The sequence below is a fragment of the Motacilla alba genome, chromosome 11 (assembly GCF_015832195.1).
Source record: "Motacilla alba alba isolate MOTALB_02 chromosome 11, Motacilla_alba_V1.0_pri, whole genome shotgun sequence".
NCBI lineage: Eukaryota > Metazoa > Chordata > Aves > Passeriformes > Motacillidae > Motacilla > Motacilla alba.
Window position 1 is genome coordinate 8,680,712 of NC_052026.1, and position 22,519 is coordinate 8,703,230.

General features: G+C 39.2%; 1 protein-coding gene across 7 annotated transcripts in view; it reads left to right on the forward strand.

The window, feature by feature from the left end:
• ADCY7 (adenylate cyclase 7) overlaps positions 1 to 21,520 on the forward strand; it is a 60,458-nt gene extending 38,938 nt beyond the window's left edge. For all 7 annotated transcript variants that reach the window (XM_038147925.1, XM_038147927.1, XM_038147923.1 and 4 more), the window contains 18 exons: positions 2,899 to 3,031; positions 4,258 to 4,443; positions 5,302 to 5,345; positions 5,984 to 6,064; positions 6,931 to 7,003; positions 7,814 to 7,911; positions 8,547 to 8,631; positions 10,183 to 10,320; positions 11,450 to 11,512; positions 12,189 to 12,227; positions 13,600 to 13,757; positions 14,924 to 15,005; positions 15,581 to 15,736; positions 16,403 to 16,549; positions 16,992 to 17,099; positions 17,864 to 17,978; positions 18,504 to 18,628; positions 18,746 to 21,520. In XM_038147925.1, the coding sequence (XP_038003853.1) occupies positions 2,899 to 3,031; positions 4,258 to 4,443; positions 5,302 to 5,345; positions 5,984 to 6,064; positions 6,931 to 7,003; positions 7,814 to 7,911; positions 8,547 to 8,631; positions 10,183 to 10,320; positions 11,450 to 11,512; positions 12,189 to 12,227; positions 13,600 to 13,757; positions 14,924 to 15,005; positions 15,581 to 15,736; positions 16,403 to 16,549; positions 16,992 to 17,099; positions 17,864 to 17,978; positions 18,504 to 18,628; positions 18,746 to 18,892 (1,978 nt within the window). In that variant the 3' untranslated portion in view covers positions 18,893 to 21,520. The remainder of the gene's footprint in view (positions 1 to 2,898; positions 3,032 to 4,257; positions 4,444 to 5,301; positions 5,346 to 5,983; positions 6,065 to 6,930; positions 7,004 to 7,813; positions 7,912 to 8,546; positions 8,632 to 10,182; positions 10,321 to 11,449; positions 11,513 to 12,188; positions 12,228 to 13,599; positions 13,758 to 14,923; positions 15,006 to 15,580; positions 15,737 to 16,402; positions 16,550 to 16,991; positions 17,100 to 17,863; positions 17,979 to 18,503; positions 18,629 to 18,745) is intronic.
• Positions 21,521 to 22,519: the final 999 nt, after the last annotated feature.

Sequence of the window (22,519 nt, forward strand, 5' to 3'; positions counted from 1 at the left end):
AGTGGTGCTGAATGGGAGGATTGTGGCTGAGCTAGGATATAACTTGCCATGTGCTGGTGCTCAGTGATACAAGGATTAGGGCTGAGGTTGGTCTCTTGTAGCCTTTTAAGACACTCATTGAACAGAATAAATATAAATGTTTTTCAAAACCACCACCATTTGCATTTTCTTTGTTTAGGAAAGTATATTATTTTCCTGTTTTCTAAGTTAAATTTAAAGATTAGAATTCATCTAAGATACCCTCTTTTTTATTTTTTATTTTGGTAGTTTACAATAAAAAAAGGCCGTTATAGGACTTATTCTTTTTTCATTTCCAAATCAGACCATGACTTTTTTGTGTCGTGGTAGTCTGTGCAAATTGCTTTCTTTAAGTAAGTGTTTCTAACCAGTGACATTATAGTTTTTCTTATTATTTCTATACCTCAGACAGCTTTTAGGTATATGCTTGTAGCTTAAAAATTAAAGGGGTTTATTAAGTGATAAGAGGTGATTAAGTGATAAGAATATCAAAATACTTTGTTGCATTGGTGACTGAAACAAAAAGAAAACTACTTGGAGCTTGGTTAACAGTGACACCACCAGCCAGGCTGAAGGGTTTAGTGTGTTGATTCAGCGTGATTAAACAAGAATATGGAGTTGTAAAGTTTCTTTTGTTGGTAAAACAAACAGCATGACTCTGAATATGGCACAAAACCACACTTTGTTAGTCACGTTTAGGACCTTTGCCTAATCTTGAAAACCCTGATTGCTCCTGTATGCTTGTCAGGTTTATAGTTGATAAGCTGGTAAGGAATTAAGCTGGTTTAGTCTCTCATGCTGATCCGGAAACATTTTTCTTATTACTTCCTCTACCTATAGCTGTGTAGTACTCATGCATCTTGTGCTTCAAAACTGGCCAGAGGAAACACCTTCCCCCTGTGGAAGACTGAGCCTGACGGGGTGGAAGGGGTACTATTCTTTATGCAAGTGTTATGAGGTATTTTTTTTCCTGCTCTGCAAGGAATTATTTGTTGGGAATTCCTCATTCCAATGGTAGCCAGTCCTGCTCCTTTGGAAGCAGTTTTGTCATTAGGAGCCAGCCAGAGGTTTTGGTTAAAATAGGAAGCATATCTATTTTGAGTTTCTGTAAATGAAGGAATTCTAAAGGGGATGCAGGGAAGCTTCTAGCTTTTGAAGTATTTTCTGTCCAGTGTCAGAATAACCTTGTTCCTCTTCCTTGTGATTTAAAAAATTACTTACATTCATAACAGCACTAATACTCTACTAAAGCAGAAAGGAGTAGCATAAAACCAAAATGCATTTATGACCAATTCTCTCTAATGTGTAAATGCCTGAAAGCTCAGCATGTGTTTTTCTGCTGTCAGCATAGGAAACTGGGCACAGTGTGCTGGGTGTTCTGTCCTGGCACAGCAAGGGCAGCAGTGCGTGCTCCAGCTTGCCTGGGAGAGCAGCTCTCGGTTATGTGCTTATCCTGGAATCCAGTGGGCAATTAGTAACTGCTGAGAGATCACTGGCATCTAACTGGAAGAGAAGTTTGCAGTAAGATCGGAAATGTCCTAAGGCAGTGAATGATTTGAGGGAGAGGAAGCTTGATAAAATTCAAAATGGTGGGTAGTGAACAAACGTACTGCTTTTTGGAGTAAAGGCAAAAGCACAGGACACTTGCTGCAGCACGTGGCTGTGTTTTAAGGCTCAGGGTACAGACATCACCCAGAATGCCCCAGTCTCTGTGGAAGAAAATTATGCTTCAGAGCAAACTTCAAAACTTCAGATTTGAAGGTTCACCTTAATTGCAGAAGTGTGTAGTCAAGGTAACAATTAAACATTTTTTTGGAGAAGATTACCAGTACACAGATAAAAGCAGGCACCCTCTGCAATTCAGCTCTTACTGTTGGCTTGAAAAGCACTAAGGAAGTTTTTATTCTTCCTTCTTAGAAGCTACAGCCAGTGGTTTTCAGGTCTTGGACACATTACCTTCATGCAAACCTATGTCCGGCTTTAGGAAGGAGAGGTGGATGGAACAGTGATTCCCTTGCTCTCTGTAGTTAGGCAGCAGTGCTGCACACTGCCAGTTTCCATTCTGGAATTGTGCTTTTCCCAGCCCTGAGCTAATGGATTGTAGGACAGTGTCTAACCCCTCTGTGCCAAAGAAAAGTGAGAAAAGCATGGGAAGATGAATGAGAAATAGAACTTAAGAAATGCTATTTTATTAATCCCTCCAGTCTCTTGTTGAGAAATTATATGGAAAGATATTACTCATAAAGTATGTGGAAATATGTGATTTGAGATGCTGAGTGAAGTAACATTTAAGGGGAAGTGTGAATAGGTACAGAAAAATACTGGCTTGTCTCCTCAGAAGCATTGCTGTCATTGCTGTGTTGCCTTTTCCTCGGATTGTTTCAGTCAGAAAAGGCAGACTTTCAGAATTCTCCTCAGAGTTAACAAAAAACCTTCCCCAGCTTTCTTTTCCCAGACTCCGTGTCTCCCCGCACCCTCATGCATTTCTAGCACAAAGCAGTCCCTGCTTGGGTTTTGTTCATGAGTTTTCCCTGCAGCTCTCACAACCTGCCTGTGAGCCTGCCTGTCTTGTGAGTCATCAGATCTCCTTTGATCACATTTCTTCTTGTTTCATTTACTTCCCTGCTTATTTCAATTTAATTTTATACCAATACTGTCTCATTATGGGAAGTGTTTTTTGGGACGCTCGCTATGAATGATGTACTATAGTAAAAGATTGCAAATATAATTTTAAGTACTGGCAGGATTTTTCAGTTGGCTGCCAAAGCAGGGGATGTCTGAAAAGCAGAAATGTCAGCAGGGGCCATTGAAATGTAAATGAAATGCTTGATGTGACCTTTCTGTGAGTGTTTGGGTCTCTTGTTCTTTCTCTGTTCTCAGCCGTGTGCACATCACTGAAGCAACATTAAATCACCTAGGCAAAGCTTATGAAGTGGAAGAAGGGAATGGACACCTGAGGGATCCTTACCTTGAATCCATGAATATCAAAACCTATTTAGTGGTCGATCCAAGGGTATGTATTTGTTTTTAAACATATATATTTATTCAAGTGTATACACACAAGTACATAGGTTTCTGTGGTTCATACAGCTTTTTCATTCAGGAACAGAATTAGAGCATGGTGTGAGTCACCTGAGTAGCTTGGATTTGGGAGTTCTGATCTGAATGCACATCCTGCTTTTTTATGACGTGCCTATTACATTGAAGGTAATAGGTGTTATGCTGAAACATCTTAGTGACCCACTTAGAGTAAACACTCATATTCGACTCTGTATTTGTGTGAAGTGTCTCAAAATCCCAGCTCAAAAGATGAGGACGAAGGAATGAAAGAATACCTGTATTATGTGGCCACTTCCAGCTAAAATATTCCCTGTAAAATAGAATCAGACATCTTCCTCGCTATCTGAGAAGTACGATTCACCTTCTATTCAGGGTGTGACGTTAGCAACCGTGGGTTGCTCCTTTAGAGCTTGGTATCTACTAACACCTGGAGTATTGCTATTTTGAATTGGCTTGTGGTTGATGAGTAAAATGTTCCAAATGAAGAAGAATGCAGATGAGAAATTTCTTTCCTTCCTGATCTCTACAGGAAGGAACAGCATAGAGCCACTTTTAATTAACAAGAACTCCCCTCTTCCAGTTGCACACAGCACACATTCTCAGAATGAAGACCTATGTCTATTAAAATGGTCTCTGCTCCCTTGAAGATACTTGTGAAATGTTAGAGAATTATCAGTCATTGATGTCTTGGTTGATTCTGTAGTTTTAGCTTCTCTGTAGTTCTGCAAGGTATTGCACACTGTCTGTACTGCCTGAGTCAGCACCTGTGACAGAGATATAATCTAATGTAGAGTCTGTAATTTGTGGGATCTTCTAACCACTGTTTTGATACACCCCAGCTCAGGAGTTTGGCACCTTTTCCCCCTGCTGTAGTGCTGACTGCAAGGGAACTGTATCTGTTCTTAAGAGCCCTTGCATCACTGTACATAAACCTGGATTTGACTGTTGCAAGCCAAGTCTGGTAAAGGCAGCTGAAGCAATTAATTGTGTGTGCTGTGATTTGCTTTAGCTCACCTTAATTAAACGAGATAAAGGAATTAAGGTTGGCTGACGTGTTGCTGATGTGTCCAGAGCCCTACAAAACGGCGACATTTGTGTAGTCTTAACACACAGAGCTTCAGCGGTTTGTAATTTGCCTGAATTTCTGTGTTGTACACGAGCGTGTTTTCTTTCTGTTAGTCCAAGCAATGCCTATCCAACAACCACCTCCCCAAAACCCGAGTGAACGACGGGCTGAAGATGCGCGCGTCGGTGCGGATGACGCGCTACCTGGAGTCCTGGGGAGCGGCGCGGCCCTTCGCGCACCTGAGCCACCGCGAGAGCGTCAGCAGCGACTCCTCGGGCTCGCAGGGCCGCCGCAGGAAGGTCAGCGGTCCCGGGCGTGGGCAGCCCGCAGCTGCACGCTGCTCTGCTGCCTGCCCTGGGAAACTCTGCACGGGCCTGAGCCGCTGCGCGTCTGCTCGTGTTCAGTGTGCGCGCAGCTGAGGGGTGTCTGTGCAGCACCTCCTTCTGCCAGACCCTCACCCTTCCCACACTGCCGACCTCTTAGTGTGCTATAATCACAGTATATCCTCAAAGCAAAACTACCTATTTTCCCTATTATTTTTCCATCTTGAGGTCCTGCCTGGTGCATGTGGTTTTGTCAAAAAAAAAACCAGGTAGATGCACTCAATACTTAATTGAAATGTATGGAAAATAAATAGTCCCTCCACGTGCTCTCCCGACAACTGGATTTTATCAGTGAAGAATTTTTAAGATCAAGAATTCTTAAGGTTTTAAGATTTTAAAATATAAGAAAACTAATTTTTCCTTCCATCTCCCCTTTCTGAAATTTGGGAGTAGACGATGTGCATGATTTCAGGTGTGGTCCTGGAGCCACAGCTGTAGTAACTTTTAATCTAAGCATCTATCCATCCATTCAGATGTGCGCAAGTCATTTCCAGTCTGCTTGCCTTTGCTGGTGCTTGCTTAATTATTTTGGTGTGTAGAGAAAAATGAGGGAAGGTCTAACAATCTTTTTTGTCAGAAAACACTCCTCACTTGTTAAAGCAGCAAACATTGCTGGAAAGTATTGATTTTTAGAAACATTTCTGTTTGAGAATGGTTCTTGATTTCTTTTATTTCTGAATAAAAATGATTTTGGCAGTTTCTTGATGTTTGTTTCCCATAGTTGTTTGCTGTTCAAAGGGTGTGTAACTTGTTCTTAATTCCTATTTTATTTAGGAAATACCTTTGTGTTCTACTGGGCGCCAGAGAACTTCTGATAGGTTTGTCAAGTACCTTATTTTCTTTTTTTTTGTGCTCCTGTGCTCCTCTTGCAATTCAGTGTGCTGTAAGGATATGATCTTTTGATTGATTAATCACTGTGTGTATGGTAGTCCTGCCTTAGGAAGTTTAAGCTAAATCTTTGGCCTTTGGAAGATTTCTCAGCTCATGTTTGTTATTGTTAGCAGACTCTAAAAGGAGTTTCTTGTCTTACTGTCCCCCCTGGTCATTCAGATTGCATTTTGCTTGCTGGGCTGCAGCAGGGTGGGAGGGAATTGGGAAGGGAGAGCCCTAAAGAGCAGTGGAGGGATTTGGGTTTGGTTGGTGTTATTAATGTTTGCCATTACAATGTGATAAGAATTGTCAATGGTACCTGTAGCACTGAGCTAAATAAGGAGCTGATTTTCTCTTGTGAACCTTCCCTCAGTTTGTCAAAATGCTGTCTTGAAAAAATGTATGATTTGGGTGACTAGAGAAATGCTTAGTAAAGTGCTCCTGGGTGTATTTTTTAATCTGTTTGGAGCATTCTGGTTTAAGTTTTGCCTGGAGGCTTGCCCCACCATGTGCTGAGAAAGTGTGCTTTGTATGCATTACTTCTTTCTGAGTAGCATTTGTCACACAGACTTTTTTTTATCCTCAGAAATTCATCTCAGAAGGGAAGGATAGAGGAAGATATTTATGATGAAATGATGTCAACCATTGAAGGCCTCAGTTCAACTACGTATGCAGTACTTTAATTTATTCTTCGTATTTTCTTTGAGATTAATCTGCATTCTCAGTTTAAGCCTAGATATAAAATATATGTATAAAATTATCAGGATTTTTGTCTTGCCCTTTTTTTGGTCTTTGTTTTTATTTCTTTTTTATTATTTAATTTGAATATGAGCGTGTTAATGCATTATTTAGCAAAAAGCCAGTGATCAGTCTTGCTGTTCAAAGTTTTCTTTATTAAAACAAGAAGTGTCATGAGATGGGGTGCTGTCCTGAACAAAAAACTACATATAACGTCAAAACAGTTTTGGGGGTAATAAATTTGCTTTGCTGTCTGGTCCACTGAAGGCAAATGGTCTGTCAGGGGCAGCTAATTCCTTTGGCACTGCATTTGCGTTTAAAAGCAGACAAATGTAGGCAGTGGTGGTGGTTTGGGTTTTCTTTTAATTTAAAATACAATATTTACATTCCTAACAAATTCCTAAAACACTGAATTACAGAAGAAAAACTCTTCTATCTAAATTCTTGGAATGCTGTACCTCAGGTATTCCGAATGGAAGTCTGATATTATTTAGGGGAAATTTTTGGAGGCTGTGAGCCCTCTCATACATCTTCTGTTTGTAAGCCTTCAGGAAGGTTTGGAGCTAGATTTTTCATGTAGCTGGCAGATGTTACTGTCTGTGAGTGTTGTGGATCTGCCTGTCAGATGAGTAAAACCGTTAGTTTTTTGCTGCTCTGTTCTGCTATGAAACATGAAGGCCTTGCAGAAGCATCAGTGTGCTGGGAGTGGCTGTGGGGTCTGAGGTGCAGGGTGATTGTGTGTCCTGTCCTGGGCCCTGTGTGCTCCTGGTAACCCCTGTCTCTGTCTGGCTGCAGTCCGTGGTGTGGCAGGTCAGATGACTTCTGTGGATTCTCACTGATCTTTGCAGAACCTGGTCTTGAAAAAGAGGTTGGTAAGAGCAAAATAATCCTTTCTGGTCTTTGATTTGCCCTTCAGAGCAGCATAAGAATATGTTTGAAACTTTTCATTCTGAAACTGGATTCTGGAGGTGACTGCACATCCTAAGAGGTTTCTGGTAACTAACGGAAAGCAGATTTCAGGAGTGTTTGAACTGGTCATTCTTCCTTGAGAATGAAAATTCTGAGCTTAAATAAGATTGTCTCTAATCTGTGGTCAAATTCTTGCCGTAAGGGAGATAGTGGGAGTTTGATAACTTTTTTTTTAATATAAACAACTTCCCTCTAAAGTAATGAGATTTAAAGAAGGAAAGGAAAAACAAAAAGATTTCTGTATCCATAATGAAAACACTTTGTTTGCTGTGGCTGTTTCATTGTAGATATAATGCTGATATTTGTTAGGTGCAGTGTAGTTTTTCTGTTTGAATAACTGCTGTTCAATTTACTGTGCTGTGGCTGTAGTTACTGGTGTGAGTCTGTACATGTACACTTTAGGTTTACTCCTGTGTATGTCCTTTCTTGATAAGGATTTTTGACTATGGGCGTCTGTGGAGTGCTGTGTTACATACTGCCTGGATTTCCCTCTAGGCTGGAAATTTAGAAATTATCCTTTGGACTGGGCTGTTTTTCTTGAACGATGTTCACATGATTGGGTTTTTTGGTGGTGGTCTTCTTTTGTTCTGTGTACTGTATTTTTAATAATACAGTATAAACCGGTATGTATGTGTCATCACAAGAATGTAATAAAATTAAGAAGAACCACCCCTGAAATGACCCTGATGCTTTGCTCTCTGTGTTTCAGTACCGCACCATTCCTATTCTGAAACTCAAGAGTTACTTTGCGTGTGCTAGTTTTGTGTTCCTCTGTATATTTGTGATCCAGATGCTTATCATGCCAAAGTAAGTGCTGGTATTTTAATTATTTATAATTACTATTAACTAACAACTAAAATGAAGCATATGTGGAGGTTCTTTTCAGAACTTTTTGGAGTTCCTAAGGGGTTAAATTTAAGAAACATACATTAGTTTACCCCATGATGAAGGATTGCATTCGTGTTATTGGCATAAGAACCAAGATGTTAATATGAAAATAAAATAGAAATATTTCTTTAATATTTTGTTTGCTTAGCACACACAGGGAAGAGGTCAGTTAAGTAAGAAATACTATTTTATAAGAACAGTTGGCTGTAAGGACATTGAGCAGTAGGAAAGTGGGATTTAGCTGGTTAAACTGTGCTCGGTGATCCTTTTCTGTAGAGCTACAAGAAGGCAGCTTTGAGCTGCTAGTCACAGCTCCAAGAAAGCAGATGATGGGTAATTCTGAAGCGTATGGCACAATTGTTTTTCATGGCTGTGGCAGTGCAGTTTCCATGTGGTTTTATGCACAGGGCAGTGGCTCAGGCCATCAGGAGCAGAATCTCTTAAAGCTCTGATTGTGCAACAGAGCAACCATAACCTGTGTGATGTTACGGTTATTCAGTGCTATTTGAAGAAAAATAAACTTGGTTTTTTTAGTGCTTTCTTCTTCTCTTTAGAACTGCAGAACTGGGAATTTCCTTTGGAGTTGTTGCAGTCATCATTGCGCTTATTTTGTTTGTGTGCTTTGCTGAGAAATGTCTGGTAAGTTTACTTTAAAAAAAACACTTCCTGTTTTCAAATGTGGATGGATATATTGCAGCAACTTGGTCTGTCTTTTAGGCTGATGAAATTTTGGTAATTTCAATAGGAGTTTCAGGAGCCTTGAGCCTCAGGTTACCAGAAGATTCCATTACCTGAAACAGATTTTCATGTCTGAAAATTCTCACAGTAATTCAGAATTATTGGAGTGCAAGAATAGATGGGTAGTAGGGAGGACATGGGGTTGGTTTTCTAAAATGTATTTTTATGTTTGTCATTAATAGTAATTTTGATTGTAAATACTGTTATTCTCTATGCTGGAAACAATATTGAAATGAGTTGGAACAGAAGATCAGTTTTCATAATAATTTATGAAGTGTAATGAAAATTGCAAACATATGAATAATTTATTGGCAACAATTTCATGGCTGTTAGAATTCCAAATTCACCATTACATCAATTGGGACACTTTGCACTTGCAGTTCCTTTTCTTTGCATTATTAAACACATGCAATTACTGTTTAAAAATATATAGTGACAGAGAGTTCAATGATACAGAGTAAAAAAAAGAAAGTCCTCCTCAGCTCAAGAACTGCCTGGGGGCAATGTGGGGAGAGGGAAAGGCTTTTAGAGGAGGGATTCTAGAATGTTCCTTGCACTCATCAAACCTGCACTGTGCCAGAGCAAGGACGTGCAGCACCACTGCAGTGCAGCACCCAGTGAGGGATGGAGCTCTCCAGGGAAAGAGGCTCTTCAGAGCCGTGGTCAAGCTGTGTAAAGGGGAAAGAAAAAGATGAGAGAACATTGCACTCAGGACATGAGATAAAGAATTATGAGTCAGTTAATTGTATGGTTAGACAAATTCATGGATTTTATGTATGTATGGGATTTATATCTGTATAAACATGAATTTTTGTATGTGTGTCTGTAGAGAGAGAGAGGGGTGTGTACATGCATTCACGTGTTTTTAATGCATGTGTAGAAACACACGGAGAAAACAGAAAATTCCAGGACTGCGGTTGCATGAGGCTTGAGTTTTATGCATCAGACTTGAGTTTTGCTGTAGCCAAGTAATGGAATAATGCTTGCAGTCGTTAAAATTGTATGCTTTACTGGATTTTTTTTGTCTATAGCAACAATTGGAGGACATAGGGATGGCAAGAATGGGGACTGTCCAGGGTTGGTTTTGATTTATTAATCTGAAAATGTAGTTCCAAATTTTATAGCTCTATAACTAAAAAAAAAAAAATTACTGCATTTTTATTAACTTTCCTCTAGAACTTTCAAATAGATCATAATTCTGTATTTTTAAAGCACAAATTCAGAAAATTTTAGCACCTAACCCCTTTGAAGAAAGGAAGCATTGTCTCTATATTCAGCTGGGGAAAGGTGTTAGACATTGACTCAGAAGGAGGTGATTCTAAATTAGAATTCCAGTGAAGGCTCTTGACACTCTCCTGCAAAAAAAAAAAAGGTCAACTTTATATTTAGAAATATTTCTTCCCCTGTATCAGAGTGTTACCTGTTACTGAAAGTAATTAATTGTGTTTACAGAAGTGCTGCTCAGAGCAGTGGCCTCTGCTGCGCCATCTGTGTGCTGTCTCGGAAAAGGTGGAAACAATGCCTTTACTTAGGCTGCCTTTAGCAGCCATCACTATAGCTGCCTTGCTGATTATAGCCATTTTTAACTTGGTAAGTAATCACATTCATTAATGAACTTATTGTAAAATCCACAGTTTAAGTAACTTCCTGCTTTCTTGTCATCAAGTACCTGATTTTGCTCCTTTTTTAATGCCTGGCTTACATCATGAGTTGATTTGCACAGGGATAGTGCGTGATGTCAAGTAAAAGCATTAAAAATAAAACCTCCTGGTTTGTGGAACTGAAAGTACACTTGATAGACTTCAGTTCTACAAACTTTTCTGGTTTTTAAGACAGCACTTATAACAGCTCTTGTTCGTAAGCCTCCTCACTGAGATGTTTTCCTGTTTTAATGTGGTTTGAAACGTTTGGCAGTGGCAGGCAGCACTTTAAGCAGTTCAGTGTGGTATTTGCACTCACTGGTAGTGATGTGGATGAGGGAGGGAAGAATATAGCTTGGCTCTCTTCTAAAAGCAAAGGCACTGGGGGAAGGTACTGCTGGAGTAAAGTGAAACCAGCATCTGTCTTTTAAATTTAGTTTGAATGTTATATTGCACCTGGGCATGTACATTTGAATAACTGTGCTGTTTTTTTACACAAGCTCTGTGTGTTAACATTTCCACTTAAATGATAGTTAACTACTAAAACTGATGTCCTCCTGATCCCCTGTGTTTGTTTGCCTTGCCATTCTTCTGATTCCATGGGGAGTTCATTCTGAAAGCAATACTGCAGAAAATGCTTAATTTTCTTTTGTAGGGTGGTTTTCTGCTGGCTTAGGTCCTTGAATTGACTCACAGTGGTGTCATGTGAACACCACCAGAGACAGATTGAAAGAAAACAGGAACAGCAGCTGTGAAACTGGGGGGGTGAGACAAAACCACTTTTGTGCCAGATCGCTGCTAAAATAACATAGCCACAATGTAAACCTTTACCCCCAATTAGAAAATAAGTAAATTTTAACCTTCTTGCAGCTTGTGTGTGCATATATGTTTAATACAACTACATGGGATGCAGTTGTATGTCAACATTTATTCAGTAGCAGTGAAAAGACCACCAGATCAATACTCTTTGTAAAATACATAGGGAAAAAAACCCCAGTGATTACCTGCTAATAAGTTTGTATGGTGGTTTTATTGATATGTTTTGTTTTGTGTTTCTTTTTCTTCTCCAATAAATCAAGACTACTGAAAAGAACAAACCTGCCAACTTTACTGGATCAAATGACCTGAGTGCTACCACCTATGTGAGTAGAGTACCATCTTAATTTCTAGGATTGAAATGAAATGAGTCTTGGATGGTGGGTATAGAATCATAGAACATCCTGAATTGGAAGGCACCCACAAGAATCATCAAAGTCCAACTCCTCTCATGTAGGATGATGTCATGATGGATGGCAACATTTTTATATTTTTCTTTTTATTTATAAAGATAGGGTTTTGGGGTTTTTTAACTGTTGAACGTGAAGACTTGCTCGTGGCACAAGGCAGTTTTAAGGGATATTTTGTATTTTTATATGTAGCTTTCTTGTGCATTCTTTATGGATTTTTGGAAGTCTGGAGTATTCATGTATAAAACTGAAGTTTTGGTTTATTTTGGTCTCTCAACAGACTTGAAAGGTGTTCTCCAGCATTTCTGTAAGGGTAAATTCAGCACTTACTAGAGACACAAAAGCATTATTTCTGGGGGTTTCACTTTTTATGTCTTTAATGCCAAAGTAGTGTTCTATTTTGAGTTCATCCAAATGTTTGGGATGCCTCTTTGTCACCTGGCCACCCCTCTAGATGATGCACATGTTTTTGAATTATGTGCAGCAAGTTGTATGAGGAGCCTTTCATTCAGGTGCTTATGAAAAAGGATAAGTTATGAAATGCACATTGTGCTCACCTGGTGATTTTTTTTCTTGCATGTTTGTAAATCAGGCTTTTGGAAACACAACTCATTCCTGCGTAGAGGAAACTGTAAGTAGTGAATGCATCTTCCTTGGGCCTGATCTTTGAATATGGTGTACATTAGTGGCAAATGGCAGCTTCTGTTGCTGTATAAAAGGAAGCTTTTTTTAGATATCTGACAGCAGAAAAATCGTTCCTGAAATCAAGATAATTCAGCTGCTGTTGTTGTCCTAAGTAAAGTATGGCTTTGCAGTTTTTAGAAATTTTAGACTTAGAAGTAGGTCTAAATGTTTAAAGAAAACAGCAGAACAGGGTGATGATAATGTTTGAGTCTGAAAGATGAGAGTTGTACTTGCAAGTGTCCCAGTAAAGTGTGTTTACAGAGTGAAAGGGTTTAAGTGGCTGACAGACCTCTCTTGGCATTCTCTACGTAGTGGTTCCTTTTTCAGAGGTTTGGCTTGAGGTAGAGTGTTCAATATCTTTTGGAGGTAGACTCTTTAGGATGACAAAGTTGGTATAATGTGTAATATATAGGCTCTGATTAGGAGTTGCCTCATAAATCATTTTGGTTTCATTCATTTCAGTAGAAATGTTAATTATTGAGCCAAGAATTTCACAGTTCTGTAGTAGGCCTGTGCTATTACTGGTGGAAAAACTGCTTTGTGCATAAAGAGAAACAAATTCTTGAGGAGCAGAAGCTGAGGTAATTTTGGAGCTGCTTGTAGACTGAAGTATGCCAGCTGAGCACCTCCCACTGTGCCCATGGCTGCAGGCAGCAGTCCTGTCTGCTCCACACTCTTGGTACCATGTTTGGTGCTGCCAGCTGCAGGCTCACCTTGGACACCCTGCCTGAGCTGGCATTCCCCTGGCAAAGTGCTCAGTATTTCCATAGTGGGGACACTGGCCATAGCCTGATCATGCTTGTTAGCATCACAGTTCTTAGGGGCTGTGTCCCAGGCTGGATAACCAGCCACAGTCTCCACGTGTCACTGGTGTGGGAGCTGGGAAGGGGGTATCTGCTCTAGGTTACAATGGGAAAGCACAGTCAGAACAGGATTAGAGCGCTGGACTTGCTGGTTCTATGGACTATGAGCCTACTTTAGATTACTCTCAAACTTTAAATAAATAATTGCTTAAATTAATAAACTTTAGGAGATAAATTCTCGACACTTCAGTTTTTATCTGGCATTGCTTCCTTATGTTGATTTTTTTTGTTTAAATATTTTTGTTTACCCATAAATTATAAAAGTAAACAAAAATCAGTATTAAGTTCATTCTTTTAGCATCATAAAAATAAAGCTTTAAGTGATTGTAATTTCCTTGCAATAAATTGCAGTGCCCATGAACTCAGAGCATTTGCTGTGGTTTGAACATTTCTTAGACATGAGTTCTGAATGATGCAAAGGCTCTTTACCTTTACCTTCACATTCCTCTTTTACAGTATTATGCCTACTGCTGTATATTGGCGTTCATTGCCTGCTCGGTATTTCTTCAAATGAGCTTCGAACTCAAAGTTCTCCTCCTGTCCATTGCTGTGACTGTCTACCTCATCATTTTTAATACCCTTCAGCACAAAGACAACTATGGCAACAGTACCAGGTGCACTGTAAAGTTTCTCATCCTTTTACGTTTTATTTAAGGAGGTGTTAGATTTTTGTGCACTTACTGGAATATTGAAATATCAAAATCATGTTAGCCAGACACTGCAAACCTTTCTGTAAAGTTAACAACATGGAAATCCTATTAGACCATGTCACCTTTTTTTACATATACTTTTTAAACAAAGTATATGTTCTCTGAAAAAATTCTGTAACGTGGTTTCTGAGATCCCTAGAACCCTTGGATTGCATTAAGGACTAGAGAGTAGAATATTAATGTCATAGTAAGGTTGATCTTAAGTTACGAAGAAAACCTTGCTAAAAGTCTGGGGCTCAAGCTTGGTAGGCAATATTTTGAAAAGTAACAGCAATTTACCTGATCTAATTGCAGAAACTCAAAATACTGAAGAGAAATCACATGCAATGGCTTTACTGTTAGTTTTTAGTTAGTTTACTGTTAGCTTTTAGTCAGTTTTTTGACTAACAGCTTTACTGTTAGTCTTTCTCAGATTCCTCAGCATAGTCTCATAGCTGAAGATTAGAATAAATTTATTTTGCAGGGGCTGTAATATGTCAGCACACCTCAAAAAAAAGCTTGAATGAACTTAATCATTCATATGATGAGAGTTTAATTTGCATTTGTAAAAAGTAATAGATGTGGTAAGACTGATCTTACTATGAAATATGAATGGTGATTCAGATACAGATGTGATGTAACTGCTGTCTTTGTCTTAGGAATTTAGGTTTTTAATTTGTTACTGTCTTTCCTTGCACAGATAAGAAAGTTTCTTTTACTACCTCAAGGTTTTGTTGGCTGTGCTTTTGTAGGGTGGTGTGGGGTGGGAGCTGAAACTCAGTCTGGTGGATATCAAGATGGCTCCATTAAGATAAAGCCCTGTTTTCTGAAGCATCTCACTACAACAGCTGCTGAACAAGCTTTCAACACCCAGCGTGTCGTGATGTGAAATGCATCATTCCACGTGTTGACTGACTGTTTCTTGTTGTTAGGACAGGACCTGTCCCCAGCCAGCCAGTGGCACAAATGAACAGTGACACTGGTGCAAGTCTGGACAGACACCCTCTTCTCCTCACATCCCACCCCAACCCTCCAGCATGCAGATTTTCTTTAAGCATACAGATGACTTTGTATTGCTTTCTTATTTTCAGGTTTTTCATCAAAGAGCCAAGGATAATGACTAATTTATATCTGGTTCTGTTTTACGTAACCCTAGTTTTACTTGCAAAACAGGTACGTATTTAAAATGCAATCGCCTAGTTCCTTTACTTGCAGCAAGTTGATTTAAATAAAATGCAAAAGTGGTGTTCCTGGAAATTGTGCTTTAAATTAGTATATATTTTTATCTTTTTTTAACATTCTGGTCTTGCAGATAACACAATTGTAATTAGGTTTTGGTAGTGAAAGAATTTTTACTCTGAAAGGATGGGAACATTTTGCTAGTTTTCAGCAGTGTTTGCATCACAGTCATGAGAACTTCTGGCTCTTCCAGTTTTGATCTATCTGTATTTATATACCAGTATTCATTCTAAATCAACACAGCAATGCAAGATAAAAATAATTATATTACTAAACTGTCATTTTGGTAAATACACCTGATGCTATCAAATGACATTTGATCTTAGTGGCTGCTTCATATTTTGCTCTCAAAGCAACAAACCTTTGCTCTCAAAGCACATTTTTCATAGCTATATAGACTCAAAAGGCTTTGAATAAACTATTGCTACCACACTTCTTGAGTAAATTGCCTAATATTTCTCAGTGAGTTATTTTATAGATTTAATTTATCATATTTGATCTCTTTGCAGATTGACTATTACTGTCGACTGGATTGTCTGTGGAAGAATAAGTTTAAAAAGGAACATGAACAATTTGAAACTATGGAGAATGTTAACAGGCTTTTGCTGGAAAATGTACTTCCAGCACATGTTGCTGCATATTTCATTGGAGAAAAGCGAAATGAGGTGTGTTGAGTCTTTCCTATGTGAAGGGCAGCAAATTGGATTTCTGTGATATTTTTTGCATCATATGTAATATATAACACAGACTGTAAACTTCTGCAATCTTTGCCTCTTGCTTGTATTCCAAGACCTTTGTAAACCCAAGAACCTGTTAACCAGATGGCCTCAAAAAAATGAAAACTTCTAGTGTCAGTCCCTGAAATCTGTTATCAGAATTAGTAGTTCAGCTTCAGGACACAGTTTAAGTTTGGCAAATATTTAAAAGAGATTTACTACTTTCCAAAGACTGTATTTTACCAGAGAGGATAGGTCATAGTTTTTAGGGAAATGAGTTGAGGAGCAGATAGTATCTCCCAGAAATAAGTTCATTGCTAATGATTTTTTTAAAGAAATCTCATTCTGCCAACATGTCATCAGAGAGAACAATACTGTGTCTCAGAAGAGTGACAATGTCCAAGTAGATGAAAATGTTTAAGGTATCTTTAAGGAATCTCAGTTTTTCCTTAGGCAAATCCACTTTGTTAATGTTTCTTATAGAATAAGAGATGTGGTTCACTTCATACTGTGAACCTGTAGTTTGATTACTGGCTACAAACAAGTATCATGAGTGTGAGTACCTGTGGGGGAATGTGGCTGCTGACACTGTGTGGGTTTATTGCTTTCCTTTAGGACTGGTACCATCAATCCTATGACTGTGTCTGTGTCATGTTTGCATCAGTACCAGATTTTAAGGTGTTTTACACTGAATGTGATGTCAATAAAGAAGGCTTGGAATGCTTGAGGCTGTTAAATGAAATCATTGCTGATTTTGATGAGGTAATTAAGCTTCTGTCAAAAATGCACTGGATTACATATTTACTGCAATCTAAATGTTTCCCTAGATCTGTGAGCATTACAGGGAGGGGGAAAAACCATTTTTGTGCTGTACTAGTATTCTGACTTCAGCCTTGCAATCTTGAAAGATATTTTCCCATCTGGTTGGGATTTTCAAATACATCATCTAATCCATTAGAAGTATGGTTTGAAAGTCCTGACTTTAAGGACTTTATTTCAGTACTTTAGTGCTTTCATTTCTCCTGTGAGTGGGTAGAGCAAAACTGTGAAACTAATCCTCAGTATTTTATCTAATCTTCATGTGAGTGATAGGGTTGCTAGAGATGTTTAATGCTTATGGTAGACAGTAAAGATTTCTGGTTAAATACTACACTGAAATATGGTATTAAAGTCTCACGTTTTTGTTTTCTTTCCATTCAAACAGCTCTTGTTAAAACCTAAATTTAGTGGTGTTGAAAAAATAAAAACAATTGGAAGCACTTACATGGCAGCAGCTGGTCTCAGTGTTACACCAGGCCAGGAGAACAACCAGGTATGTTGGCTCTGAAGCTGCCTTCTGTATTCTGTGGGTGCATAGGTGTGTTCAAAGTAACAAAATATAACATGATACAAAAAAGTAAATAATGAACAGTGACTTCCTGAAGTGTGGAAAAAGATGACAAAATTGTATTTTCTCCTGCTGAATTCACTATTTATCTCCTAGTTCCATTTTATTTCTGAATTAAGGTATTCAGTTTGTAATCCCAGCATACTTTTTACATCTTTCATCTTTGATTCCAGTAGTTTAACATTCCTAGATGCATAACAGAAGGGCTCTAATAATGGGGGAGTCAAAGGATGGGAGCCAAAGAAAAGGCCCTCTCAGAACTGGACAGTAGGCTTTTTGTGATACCTGAGAACTGGCGCGGAAAGAGAATCCTCAAGTGCCACATTAGGTCTGAAACTGTTACCCAGAAGAATTAACACCAATTTCTCTGGCTCATTTCAGTATAGCAAGTTTGTGTATGACATTAAGATGCATACAATAATATACCCAAAATATGTAAAATTAAAGGTGAAACCCTAAAAGACAGACAATAATATGTTATAAAATTTCATCATATCACACGTCTTGCCTCATAGACATCCCAGCTGTATTTAATGGAGTTTTGAAATTCTGCAGTTCTGCATTGAAAAGGATGAGTGGTCTCATCCTTCTAAACACTCCAGTCTCTTCTAGTACTGCTTTGGAGTAGCAGCCTGACACAGCCTTTTGTGTTGTAATTTGGTCATTAATCTGTGTTATGACTTGCACAGGATAGGGAAAGGCAGCACGCTCACATTGGGATTATGGTGGAGTATGGAATTGCCCTGATGAGTAAACTGGATGGCATCAACCGACATTCCTTTAACAACTTCCGCCTGCGTGTTGGTAAGTTCTGTCTGTGGGGAATGTGAGCTCCACAGCTCAGACAAGTGAGAAATGGGCAGGGTGAGGTAGGTCCAAGTGCTGAATAGCCAAAGGCAATATTGTCTGGTCAGCTTTTCAGACAGGCCAAGCTCCTCCACGGATGGGCTTTTTCTCATCACTGGAGGGAGCAGCAGGAAGAGTGCAGCTGGATGACTTTGGAGGAAATGAAAGATACAGATGAGGAGTGAAGTACCCTGTTAGTGACTGTTGACTAAAGACAGCATTGTCATTTCAATGCTCATTTCTGTATATTAAAAGTAGAAGAGGAAGAATTTTGCTTTGTGCCCTAGACTTCCTATTTTGCAATGAGTGGGTCACTTCGTGTCTCCTGAGCCTCCGTGTGAATACTTATAGAACAGCACTAAGACTGATTGCTAGGAAGGTGTTGCAGAGTTAGGTTTTGGGGTGTTTTTTTCCCTGAAGCTACAGCTAACACAATCACATCCCTTTCTATCTCAGTAATGACACCTGCTTGTGTTTCTGCAGGGATCAATCATGGCCCGGTGATCGCTGGTGTGATTGGTGCCCGGAAGCCTCAGTATGACATTTGGGGCAACACTGTTAATGTTGCCAGCCGAATGGAGAGCACAGGGGAGCTTGGCAAGATCCAGGTAAAACTATGAGCCTTGCAATGTCCAAGGCATTATTTCGAATTGGTTGTGGAATTTTGCTTTAATGTGAATAATCAGAAGAATTTCACAAGAGTTTCTGATTCTTTTCACACAAAGGTCACAGAAGAAACAAGCAAAATACTGCAGGAGCTGGGATACTCATGTGAATGCAGGGGACTCATTAATGTCAAAGGCAAGGGAGAACTGAGGACTTACTTTGTTTGCACTGAGACAGCCAAATTCCAAGGCATGGGACTGAACTGAGGCTACAATGAAGTTAATCAAAATAGAATTAGATCTGCCTCCCTTCTGTGAAGACGTAGAATTTCCCTCCTTATGTGAAGGATTTATTCTAAAAACATGTATATACTGTTCCTATCTCTTCTACATCTCAAGATGAGAGAATTTTTTTTTAATAAAGAATTCTGAGAAGTTCCTAGAAGATACACAACCATCAGTCTGAAAAAGGCTACTTTTTCCAGAAGTAATTTGAGGATTTACCTGGAATTGCCAAGAGGCATTTTCAGTTAGTTGCTTTCCTTACCTGCGCTGGGAGTCTTAACTCCAGTGACAACCAGTGTGGATGCACTGTAGAACTCGTTCCCATGTTAAAGCATTCCATTGCCTGCTTGACACACACCTGCTTACAGTATTGTGTTTGTCCCGACGTGTGCGCTGATGCCGAGGGCACCGTGTATCCTGCTTTGAATGCTGAACACGCTGCACAGCAGAAGCTGAGTAATGGGAAGAGGAATGCCAGGAAACTCAAGTGTGTCACATGATAACTGTGCTGAGCTCTTTTGGGAAAAAGCCTGAATTGCACAGTATGGGGCCACTTCACCACCCTCGCCTCCTCCACAGCAGTACCTTGTTACGCAGATGTTTTCATGACCAAGAGCTGATCAGAAATAACTTTAATGTAGTTCAGCGTGTTTACATTATATTAAGTGTTCTTCTTTGTATTTCTCTGCAATTAGTATCTGTATGTGCATTTTGTTCTGTCATGGGAAATCTTAAGTTTTTTTACTTTAAATTTCAAAAAGTACAAGTGCTGGTGAGGAGCGCAAGGATCAGACTCTGACAGCAGCTGGTGTTGCTGATCCCAGCAGGAATTCTGATTCTGTGCTGTGTTCTTGAGGGCACTTAGAGGAGAAAAAAAAAATCTGTTCTGAATTGCTGGGAAGCTGAAGAACAGAATTACTAAAATAGTGTTAGAAACAGTAGCAGATACTGTATAAACAGAACTGTGTCTGTGGTGGGATTTGTTTTTTTTTCTGTTCTTATTTCTATGAATTGACTAGCCACTGGCTGGTTACTATGCCTTTCAAAGGCAGTGCAGTTTTTTCATAAACTGGTTTTGAAGGTTACAAAAGGATGTATGGAAAAAAATGTGTTCATAATGAAATGTTTCAGCAGAGCCCCAATACTGGAAGTGTGAGTAAAGCATTCATAAGATCATTGTGGACATGGTGTAAATTAGTTTAGTTTGTAAGGTTTTTAAGCTGTTAGCGTCCTTTGCTAATTTCTACATTGGCATTTTTTACTTACTGCAATCTCTTAAGCTGTTTGCTGTTGGTGGAGATGATAGTAGTTTGTAAGGCTAACATCTTGTGCCCAGTTATGTCCATTACTAAGGATGGGTTCCCCCTTTCCCCATATACCCGGTTAGGGCTGGACAGCACAGTGGTTAGTGAGTACAACACATGTTTGGTTGAGCCTTACTCCTCTACAAACAGCACTTCCTAATGCTTCTGGGTTTAGTACCCACATCCTGGACAAGTGTTTAAGCAGTCCTGTGTATCACTGCTGCTTTCTAATTACTGTGTAATTTCTTTAGAAGAGGAAGTGACTATATTTCAAGACAGGAACAAACCTAAATGTTGTCCAAATGTGGATTAAAAATCGTACTTGTAGTCTTTGTCAATTTTGTAGATCAAATCTATGTGTGTAGTAGATCTCCAACAGAAAACAGCATGTAAGAAAACCTGCATTTGAGGTTGCAAGTTCATGCATGGGCTCTGCTGAAGAAGGAAGTGACATACTCACTGTCACGTTAGTGCAAGTCAGTGTTGTAGTTGAATAAACCTTCAAACAGCTTGTGCTACTCTTGTGTATTTGTAGTTACAGGTGCTCAGCAAGCATTTCTTTAGAGATATTTATTGTTTTACAGGACCATGCATGCGTCAAAGGCTCCTTCCAGCAGTCTTTGATGTCATGTTAGGTAAAGTGACCATTTGTCTCATGAATCTATTTTGAAAAGTGCATAATGCCTATAAATAGAGCTGGCTCTGAAGTGCTCCTGTCCACAGAACTAGTAGACTATAGATGTAAGTTATCTATGAAAGAACATTTGCTGTCTGTAACAGCATTTTGAAATGCTTTTGTTTACATGATGTTGCCTGTCAGGCTGGTAACTTATTTGGGTGTAACTTCAACTCAACCTCATTTGCAGAAGTGGCAGGAATAGCTGCAGCTTCCAAAGGGGAAGGAGTTGGGTTTTGGTTGCAGGTTTAAAAAGAATGCTCACTTGGTGTGCTGTGCACAGCCTTCTTGGGGAAGTTAGAAACTGTGTATAATGAAAAAGAGGATGACTGATTTCTCACCAGAAGTGGAACTCTATGAGAGCTATATTTAACCGCAGAAAAAGTTCAACTTAACAAGCAACTGTATTGAAATAATTGTTTTCAGCAGTCCTTCTGAGATTGAACTGTGAAACTTAACATTGAAGAAACAATCTTGGTGGAAAAAATATTCCTTGCAGCATTATTTTTTTTCTAAATGGAAAAAATGGCACTGTATCTAATTTGAAGAGCTAATAACATCTGGAACTAGGAATCTGGTTTAAAGAACAAATTTTTGTTTTTACTATGAAATAAAAAGCTTATTGAAACATGTCTGGTTTTGCAATCATTTTGATGGAGATACCCATGAAAAGGAGGTATATTTTTTATAGTGCTGCAGACTTAATGGAACTGTTTTTACTCATAAACCAAACTGTTTACCTTTTCAAAAAATGTTGCCAGTAGAAAATATTTAGAGTGACATCCACATGTTCAACAGCTGATGGGAAATACTTCTGTCACTGGCAGCCACCTTCTGCACCATCTAAAAGGTGAGTGATGGGCAATGGGATGCTATGGAAGGAGCCATTAAGGATTTGGCTGGCACATCTGCCCTGAATCTTGTCTTTTTCTTGCGTTTTCTTGTCTTTTTCTTTTTCATATATAAATGAAAATAATTTATATAGTATTAGAAGAATTCATTGCCTGGAGTAATAATTAAGCTGCTATTACATAGAACTGAAAAAACTCCAGTGATGACTATTAATTCTTCTGGGAAAATTGAAACTAGTGGAGAAAAACCCAGGCTGACAGTTAAAAATTTTGCAATGTATTTTAGTAATTGTGAAAGTTTAAAAACAAAGCTTTCTGCAGCATTTTCAGAGAGGAAGGAAGGACGCAAGGATGATGTTGGCCAGAAGACTGAGGGGAAAGGGTGGACTTCACAATGCTGATTGGCCTGTAAGTTACCTCTTAGCTCAGTTCCCTGCCACTGCACACATCAGCAATGGCTGGAACCCTACAGCTCATTCCTCTTGACTCCAGGGTTATACTGGAATCAGGGATTAAAAAAAGCAACATTTAAAGACAATTAAGAATGCCTACATTAGCCATGTGTGCAGCACTGTGTGATGGTGTGAGAGCAAAGGGGGAGCACAGGGAAAGCATACTTGGCTGTGCCACTGGCTGCACCACTGGCTGCACCTGTACCCAAGCAATGCTCGAGTTCTCTATGCCTGAGAGCTGTGCTGTTGGTCTGCACCTTTGGTGAACAGGGAACTGTCTCAATGTTAGAAGGCTTTCTGATAAATAAGCCTAGAACCATTATCCA